The sequence below is a fragment of the Canis lupus genome, chromosome 22 (assembly GCF_048164855.1).
Source record: "Canis lupus baileyi chromosome 22, mCanLup2.hap1, whole genome shotgun sequence".
Taxonomy (NCBI): Eukaryota; Metazoa; Chordata; class Mammalia; order Carnivora; family Canidae; genus Canis; species Canis lupus.
In genome coordinates, this window is record NC_132859.1 from 52,608,079 (window position 1) to 52,617,787 (window position 9,709).

Sequence of the window (9,709 nt, forward strand, 5' to 3'; positions counted from 1 at the left end):
TTTTCCCTTTGCCATTAATACATTCAATTGTTACTCCTCTTTATCAGTTTAAATTTGCTGGAAGTCTAAATTAGATGCCTGCCTTAAGTGATCAGGACTCAGTCTCCTGGAGACTCACACAAGAAAGGTTTTCCAGCTGGAAGCCCCAGGTAAAGGGAGGCCCAGGTGAAGAGTGGCTCTGCCTTGTCTGAAGGTTTCCTGCCCCTTCAGTGCTTCCTTTGACCTGGCTGTGATCACTCTATTCTATGTGAAGTCCAGGGATTCTCTCTGTCCCTGCTTTCCTCTTTGTCCACATGGGCTCTGGACACACTCTTGTTTCCCAGCACAGGAACCAGAGCACCTCAGGTTATCTGGGTGGGGCGCCATGAGGAACTGTCAAGCTGGAGGTGCAGGGCCCTTAGGAAGCAGTCTGGAAGCCAAACGGACAATCCTGGGCAAGACAGTGCAGGACAGTTGGAGGGTAGGACCAAGTCAGGCTGGGCAGTGAATCAGACCGTCTGGAAATTGTTGAGCTGTAAGGTCAGAAGGAAGGAGCTGGGAGGAATGTCCTGTGTCTAGGACAGAGATGGTGATTTCTACTCACCTGCAGCATCACCTTTGTCTCCACAGGGAAGAGCTGGTGGTTTGGTCCTTGCCACTGCTAACATATTCTGATTTCTGAAAGGAGTGCTTTCAGATATACAGGGCTTTTGTTCTAAGGAATCAAGCTCATTTCAGTGAGCAGTTACTGAGACCTTCCTATGTGACCCATATGGGGCGCTCTATACCAGTAACATAAAGGGAGCTTGACAAAAGTCCTACTTCCCCTAGAAGACAAGCACTAATTCCTTAGGTTAGTGAGACAGAGTTCTTCCATGGGACTCTAGACAGCATTACAGAGAAGGTATATTTGGCCTGGGCATTGGAGGATGAATAGGAGTCCCTAGAGAAAAGGTACCCCAGATCCCAGATAGAGGGGTGGTCTGACAGACAGTTGTGACAGGCTGCTATAAGCTCCCAGATGCGGATCCTATACCTCTAGGTTTATTTGGGGCCTACACAGTGTCTGTGCCTATGTCTTTTGGGTTCTAACTGGGTAGGATACACTTTCATTCTTCTCATTCCTTGGCTTAATATCCTTCTAATTCCTTCCTGATATGCTAATAGCTGTCAGTCTGGAAAGGGAGACCACCCAGACCACTAAGGATGTGGCAAGAGTATAAACATACTTGTAAGAGTAAGGTATCCATCCATGCACTTTTGATTCCAGGTCTGGATGTGGCCAGCTGCAAAACTCTTCTTAGTTGCACAGTGAGGACCAGTGTGGTGCACATCCCTTCTGTGAGATCATGTGATGACATTCCCTTGGATGGAGAAGACATTGACATATAAAAGACAGATCTGTGTTGTTCAGGACCTTACCATGGCAAAGTGTGAGTGGCCTCAGTGGACATTTGCTGGCTCTGTTGGGACACTTGCCCTCTATCCATGTGTGTCATGATTCTGTTTCACACAGATTTCCATGGCCTGTCCCCTCTACTGAAAATCCACAGAAACATCACTATGATGGCAAACACTTCCATCTCACCCCTAAACAAACATCATTCTCAGGCTAAAAAAACCATATCACGGGATCCCTGGGTGGCGCAGCGGTTTGGCGCCTGCCTTTGGCCCAGGGCGCGATCCTGGAGACCCGGGATCGAATCCCACGTCGGGCTCCCGGTGCATGGAGCCTGCTTCTCCCTCTGCCTCTCTCTCTCTCTCTCTCTCTCTCTCTCTCTCTGTGACTATCATAAATAAATTAAAAAAAATTAAAAAAAAAAAAACCATATCACGTAAGCTTCGGTTTGTATAAACTTAAAGCCATCTGAGAAATGATGTGACCATTTCTTTTCCTATCCTTTCCTTTTTCTTTTCTTTCCTTTTTCTTTTCTTTTCTTTTCTTTTCCTTTCCTTTTTTTAAATTTTTGTTTTTGGTTAATCTGCATTTTTGAAATATGACAGACATACATAAGCTACAGCATTCTACAACTCATACATTAGGGGTGAGTATACACCGATCAAACTACCACCATCATTACAAATAACATATCACAGCCTGGCAGGATGGAGTCTGTGGGGAACAAGGCAACAGTGACCATGGAACTTTGCCTGAAGACTAAGATCACATAAAACTGTGGAGGTTAAGATACAAGGATGCTCACATTCCCTGGAGTAAGGAGATGAAGATCTCAGGGTGGGGGATTAGCTGGGGACACCTGGAAGGATCTCCTGAATGCAGGCAACCCTCATAGTGCAAAATTTGAGTTGGAGAGACCCCTCTCCTGGGAAGGATGCGAGCTCTGAGGACCTCTGGGCAGTGAGGATGGGCTGTCAGATTCTAAGCAGCCTTCTCTGTCTGTAGGGCCATCTGGTCACAGATGCCTAGGGTCTGCAAACTCTATACCAGGCATGGAGTTCTGACACCTCCCCTGATCTGGTGCAGTGCCCACAAACCATCCTCAGCTCCAGCTTGTGCCCTTACACTTGAATGACTTTTCTTTGCAGTTTGGCTGCAACCCCTCCCCCCACCAGGGACTCACTCTCAACTGTGCTCCCTAACATGTAGTCCAGAGATCAGGACAATCAGCATCCCCTGGGAGCAGATGAAGCACCCGAGAGCAGGTGAAGATGCAAACTTTCCAGCCCTGCCATAATGACTGGGTCAGAATCCTGGCTGAGGGAAAGGCCCAGGGCTCTGGGTGTCCACAGGCCATTCTGGTCCACCTGAGTTCACAAAGAGCAGCAGGCAAAGGCTGAAACCTTTCACAGGCACAGAGTTGAAGCCTTGTTTGGAAGGATGTGCTCTTTAGTCCTTCCAGAGTCCCATCGGCTGCTCCAAATGGAGACTGTGAGGGTCCTTCTCAAGAACCCAGACTGCGGGATCCCTGGGTGGCGCAGCGGTTTGGCGCCTGCCTTTGGCCCAGGGCGCGATCCTGGAGACCCGGGATCGAATCCCACGTCGGGCTCCCGGTGCTTGGAGCCTGCTTCTCCCTCTGCCTGTGTCTCTGCCTCTCTCTCTCTCTCTCTCTCTCTCTCTGTGTGACTATCATAAATAAATAAAAATTAAAAAAAAAAAAAAAAAAAGAACCCAGACTGCACACAGGAAATTGTGTCCACTGAGTCTTCAGGACCTCTGCCACGAAAGGGCACTGATGCACAGCTCAGCCAACCCTGGGAGCTCAGTGGTTTACTGCTCTGTGTCTGTTTCTCCCTCATTCCACCTTCTCTCTTCTAGAGCAAATTCCTACAAAGGGATCTATAGGCTCAGTGTGTGTCAAGGGTCACTTTTGCTGCAGCACCTTTGGAGAGTGAGTGCTTACATCATGCATCTAGGCCCCCAGGCTGAGCACATGACAGCATATCCAGAGGCTGAGAAGTGCAAAGGGAGATACAGCGAGCTCAGCTGGAAGCTTCTGGTTCCAGGAACTTGAATTCTCCTAGCCTGGCATCATCCTCGGATCCAGTGAACCTTGTCAACTCCACTACTCTAGGGAAGCTGGGAACCTGAGGGGGATACAGATAACTGACCCCATCAAGACCTCAATGTTCCTTCCTTCCAAAGATACCCATTTTTCTCTGGGCAGGTTGCCTCTGTCCCCATCAAAGCTGGCTCTTGGCCACTCATCCTCTTTTGGATCTGTCCTTGTCTCAGTGGCCCTCACCCTACTGCTGTGTCCTGGGGTCATCTTCCATTTCTACCCCTTGCTCTTATGTCCTTGTATCAGCCTTTGATTCTGGGGCATCCAAATGAAGTTTCTGCCCAGTGAGGAGCTGAGGGGGATGTTGTGGCTGGGACTCAGCTGCAGGGGACCTCTGCCTCCCATTGCTGGTTCTTTCCAACCCACCCTGCCTGGGTTTGTCCCTCTCTCTGGACACAAGACAATTTTGCAGCTTGGGATGGGGAAGGCAGGGTGATATGTGGGAAGGGACAGTGTGTAATAGTAGATAGGAAATCCAGAGGGAGTTGTTCTGAAGCCAATGTACTGGACCAATGCCTAGGGAGCCTCAGATTGGAACTTGAGCTGGGAAAGCAAAGGCCCTGAGTGCCCAGATGCCTGTAGCCATGCCACGCTGGCAGTGTAGGTGGGCTCTGTCCGCGACCTTGCTGCTGTTTCTCTTAGGTTCCCCATTCCTAGTGACTCATGGGTCAAGATCTGGAGAGGGAGTAGATAATAATGACCAGAAAACCATGGAGATCTTCCTCTCTGCTACCGTGGAGTATGCCTTACATGTATTCAACTTGCAGAGCAATGACACGAAGGCCTACAGGTTGGTGCGCATCCTGGATTCCAGGATAGAGCAGGTAGGTACCACACCCTCGTCTAATATGCACTTGCTATAAAGTCAGATCAGGAGGGTCCTATCTAGAGATTTTGTTCTGAAGTCCATTAAATACAGCAAAAATACAAACTGTAAATTTCAGTTATGTGAAAGAATTTGAAAATTTAATTACCCTGGTCAATGTCTACCACATGTAAGATGTTCCAATTTTTACCTTTATATGAAGTTACTTATTGATGATCAAAATACAGACTATAAGAAAATACAGATACTGAATAGGGAAAAGAACAAGACAGAAAGGAGGAAGAGAAGATAGATTGAGAAAATATCAGAGATGGATTGAAGAAATATTCTAGGAAAACATATGCAGAAAGAAACAATAGACATGGAGAAAGGGAAGGAGGGGGCCTAAAGATCAGAGCAGCAAGGATTCTCCCCATCCAGAGAAGCCTCTGTGACCTCAGGGCCTCCTCTCTGAGCTCCTCCTTATGGTCTCCACCTAAGGGGATGGATGCTACTCTACACTCTTCCCATACCATGCTTCTCGATCCTAAAGCATTGTCCTTGTACTGCTGTGTCGACAGAATGCAGCCAGGAAGGTTGCTTCCACATGGGCTGTATCAGGAGCAGATCTAGCTGTAGGTTGGATGTGCGTGCTTTAGAAAGCATGGAAGAGTGTGCATATGTGTAAGTATGAGTTTTTGAGTGACTGTATGTCCCTTTCTAGGTGTCTGCGAGTGCATGTAGTAGTTATGGGTGTGAGTAGCATGAATGCGTCACTGAGTGTGTGTAGTATGTGTGCACATGTTGGGGTATTCTCCGGAGGGAGAGGACTTCTGCCCCAAGATACAGAGGGAAGGGTAGTGCGAGTTACACCCTGCAAGGAGCTCCAACCTCTGTGAATATTGCTGAGCCAGGTCCCAGCTTGTCCTGCTGTCCCAGCTCTCTCAGGTTAGACCTCTGCTCTGGAGCCCCTAGATCTACACTCACACTGAGTTAGAGTGTGGGGAGTAATGGAGGGTGGAGTAGTGGGTATGGAATGGAATGAATTGAGCAGAGAAGAGTACAGAAAATTCCAGCTGCACTTTTTAATAGGACAAGAGGTATCCAGAAGCCATAGTTGAGGGGGTGGGGGTTGTGTACACACCCGAGCACTCATGGGCTCATGTGAGTATTACAATAGCACTGAAGGCCAATTTCCTGTTGTCAGTCAGTTGAAAGGTGTGATGATGGAGTTGTAGATGAGACTGCTACTCTGCAGCTGAAATTATTCAGCAGAATCTTGAAGAGCCAACACCTTCCCAAGCGTTCAGCACCTGTACCCTGGAAGTGCTGTTGTAGCTTCAGAAGCATGCTGGAAGTTGGGCTGAGTCTCCCTAGGGCATTTGGGGATGTGGGGCTATAGTGTGTGATATATGAATGGTGTGTGACCAGGCCTGCCTCTACCCTGAGTCCGACAGCAAACACAGGCTTCTTTGATTGAACTCCCCAAGCTTGGCTTTATCCCCAGCAAGCTCAGCCAAGCCCAGAGGCAGCTCCCTATGTGGAGAAGTGTTTGAGGCTTTCCCCACAGTGCATGGGTCCACACTGGCAGTTGTGCAAGGGAAACAGGAGACAGATTATCACACTAATTTCAATGTCAATTACAATTCAAGGAGAAGAAGATGATGGCATTTTCCATGGAGCTGCAGCTTAAAAGAACAAGATGTGGGAAATTTGATGAAGATATTGACAACTGTCCCTTTCAATCAAGTTCAGGACAGAACAATGTAAGACATATAGTAGGTCTCTCAGGTCACACAACTGAGGATTCAGCTTGGGACAGAGGGGAAAGTGGGGTAGGTGACAGTGTCATTCATAGGCACATAGAGAAGTGACAGAGCTGCAGGCACTGCTATGCCCACCACTGGTGCTACATAGGAGCCCAGCTGGGCAGGCCATCCTTCAGGTGCACTTGTAGCCCCTGGCCAGACTGGGAACTGACTCTGCCCACTCACCCCATTCCAGTTGCCAGCCACTCGAGCCACAATGGTGACATTGCTCCTGGCCAAGGGTCCATGTCTCTTGGGAAAGCCATTGGATATTCCTTCTCTGGTCTTTATTGATGTGCCTTTCCTACAGAATTCGGGAGGAGAAAATTGAGATGGGCAACATGGCCTTTGCTAGACTGGCTTTCTCAGGTCCCCCCTGAGAAAAAAAGCCAGTGGGATGGGGATTGAAGAGGGGACCACAGGGATCCCTGGGTGGCGCAGTGGTTTGGCGCCTGCCTTTGGCCCAGGGCGCGATCCTGGAGACCTGGGATCGAATCCCACGTCGGGCTCCCGGTGCATGGAGCCTGCTTCTCCCTCTGCCTGTGTCTCTGCCTCTCTCTCTCTCTCTCTCTCTCTCTCTGTGACTATCATGAATAAATAAATAAAATCTTTAAAAAAAAAAAAAAAAAAAAAGAAGAGGGGACCACAGCTCACCTCCCATGCCCTGACCAGATTCCATGGACTATCAGTTACTGCTTTGGGGAGAAGGTCAAGGTGAACCCCCCTAGGGTGAGGGGCTCCCCTGAGATAGAACCCCTAGGAAAGAGCACCACAATATTGTACTATGGGCATGGGTCACACTGGATCAGCCTGAGTGTTGCCCTGGAGACCACAGGCCTAAGGATGAGAAAATGGCACAGAAGCCCCTGAAGTCAGGACAAGGTCCTGCATTCAGAACAAGCAGTGCTCAGGTGGGGCTGCACCTGAGAATCACAGCCTGTATCCCCAGCTGCTAATGCCGGTATGGGTGGTTGGGATATGTGTGGTGTTTACAGCAGGAGCCACTGTTTTCAACCATTCTCACCCACTTTCCATCCCTGTGCTTGCCCTCAGATCATCACCTGCTTCTTCACCATCAGCACTGATCCCTGGAATACAATATTTGAACTCTGGAACAAGACCTGCTTGGAGGGTGGCTCACTCAGTTAAGTGTCTAACTTCAGCTGAGGTCACAATCCCAGGTCCTGGGATCAAGCTCTGCATCAGGCTCTCTGCTCGCTGGAGTCTGCTTCTCCCTCTGCCTCTGCCTACCATGCTCCCTGCTTGTGTTATCTCTCTCTGTAAAAACAAAAAAACAAAAAACAAAAAACGACCTGCTTGAATGGCATCCACTAATGAGATCCCAGAACACCTGGCTCTGATTGTTCTCCTGAACACCAATCATGTCCTGTTGGTCACCCTTCAGTGGCTGAGCAGCTTCAGGTTATGTACTATTTATTTACAAAATCTGATATCTCATATATGGGCATTGTGAAAATTCTTCATTGTTCATTTTTTATGTAGAAAAATTATTAAACATTAGCATTTCAAGAATCTTTGTATGGCATGGTTCCAGATAGAGGGGCTGGGCAGGTGAAGGGCTCATCCCAGCAGGGCAGTGGAGTGGCCCCAGGTGGAGGGTTCTTTTCCCATGCAGACCTCTGGTGTCATCTCCAGGTGGCACAACCTGGAAGTGCAGGAGACTCTGAGCTGCTGCCTTGAGGCTCATGAGGAATCACCTGCTCCCTAGAGGTGCAATGACCATGATCCAAAAGAGATGGGATCCATGATCCCAAAGTGCAGGATGGACACAGACAGGCACTCAGACCCTCAAAACATATAAGGCCCTGTATTGGGGGGCTTGCTCACACCCATTCCCTGATCCATACATCTGTGAGGATATGAGAGTATCTGTAGCTTCCACCCACAGAGTGATCCAACCACTACCAGCAGTAGCAGCAAGTCCTGGAACCTTAGAAATGTTCCATCAGGGATTCTCCACTTTTGGACAAGGAGTTTTCATTTTCATGAAATCCCAAGAGATACACAATGAAATCTTGAGTGTCACTGCTCTACCAAATGCTATGAGACTCTGCCTGAATTTCCTGGGTACACATTTGCCAGACAATTTCTACAAATAGAGTTCAACTATTTTGGCCTTTGTGGGCCACCAGTTTTGTTCTCATCTCCTCAGCATTGCTTTGAAAGCTCCATAGAACATAGGAGTACATATTACAGTGTTGTCTTCCAGTGAAACTCTTTACAATCACAAGCAGGAGCTCTGTTTGGTCCTTTGGCTGCCACTCCCCCCATCCTCGCTGACATAGATTCCTCTGCAGTGCCCATGAAGTGAATGTACCCAGTCAGTGTCCTGTCACCTATAATTTAATCTTGGACTGAATACACCTTTATAATTTACACTTTATTTTCATAATTATCAGATTACTATATTTCAAAAATTCACATTCTATATAGGGTAGAAAGGTTTACAGACACTGTGGAAGCAGACTTGTTCACTCACCTTTCAACTCTCCTGCTTCCTTTATAATGTTTAGCCTTCTTAGTATCACTGGAACAAGTGACAGAATCTTCCAAATTCATGTGCAGTTACCTTTTTGCCTGTAACATGATAGCTGCTGTGTTGAATGGTCCAACTCTGGAGTTATTGGGATACAGGTTCATGAGTACTAGAGCTTCTTGATGAATCCTTCCTCTTAGCATCACCTCACTGTGACTACTGTTCTGGAGGCTGCCAGCCTCCATCCAACCACATATCACATCACCCACTACTATGAGGAACTTCTTGCACTTGCCTGCTGACTAGTGATGTGTGGGAAGGAGTTGTCTCACATTATGGGACTATGCAGGGACTATAGATGTCTACACTTTGGTGGGGATGAGTTTATCTCCTTGTCTTCACATGGGAGAGAAATGTGACTTGGACCCTCCATGTTTGTGTGGTTCTATGAAAATAGTGGGTTCAGGATGAGTGTCATGGTCCACACCCAATGTGGTGTCATTGGGCACCAGGTGTTGTAGATGGTGAGGAAAGACCATGGGGTGCCCCAGCTGCGTGGGCTGGATGGCGGGGGGGTGGACCAAATTCTTCAGCACCAGGAGTTGGGATTGCAGCTGGGGCTGTAGTTCACCCTTGGACAAGGCCTATTATTCCCACCCTCTCCATCAGTGGGTTCTCCCCAGGCCCACACTCAGGGCCACTGATAATCACAGTGGTGACAACAACCCCTGGAATCTTCACTTTGCTGTTGGCTCAGTTGCAGCACTAAAGTCCACCTTAACTCTTGTCCCCAAGGCTGTGACTGAGGGTCAGACACCATGGAACAATGAGCTGATCTGGCCCTCTCATTTCCAGGCCAGGGCCCCCAGCCAGCTCCCTGGGCCTCTCTGGAGATCAAAGGGAATTCATCACAGTTGGCCAGTGCTACATGCCCCCAGGGTTCTCAGTGGCCTCATACCAGGAAACGACTATTGTCATCCACTGTCTAGGGCAGAGAGGGTCAGTCAGAGAATAGGGGACTGGGCCCCTCTAAATCTGGCCGTGTCCTCAATCTTCCATGGGTGAATCCCACCTATGTTCTCTCCCCCTGGCTGATGCC

General features: G+C 48.5%; 1 protein-coding gene across 2 annotated transcripts; it reads left to right on the plus strand.

Moving 5' to 3' along the window:
* The first annotated feature begins 1,387 nt into the window (after positions 1-1,387).
* On the plus strand, positions 1,388-7,646 carry LOC140614366 (cystatin-9-like). 2 transcript variants are annotated; one of them, XM_072793632.1, is made up of 4 exons: positions 1,388-1,412; positions 4,143-4,324; positions 5,958-6,071; positions 7,167-7,646. In XM_072793632.1, the coding sequence occupies exons 1-4, from the start codon at positions 1,403-1,405 to the stop codon at positions 7,260-7,262; spliced, it is 402 nt and encodes a 133-aa protein (XP_072649733.1). In that variant the 5' UTR covers positions 1,388-1,402; the 3' UTR covers positions 7,263-7,646. The 2 variants fall into 2 exon arrangements, with proteins under 2 accessions (XP_072649733.1, XP_072649734.1); XM_072793633.1 differs by lacking the exon at positions 1,388-1,412 and having other exon boundaries at positions 4,004-4,324.
* The last annotated feature ends 2,063 nt before the right edge of the window (positions 7,647-9,709 follow it).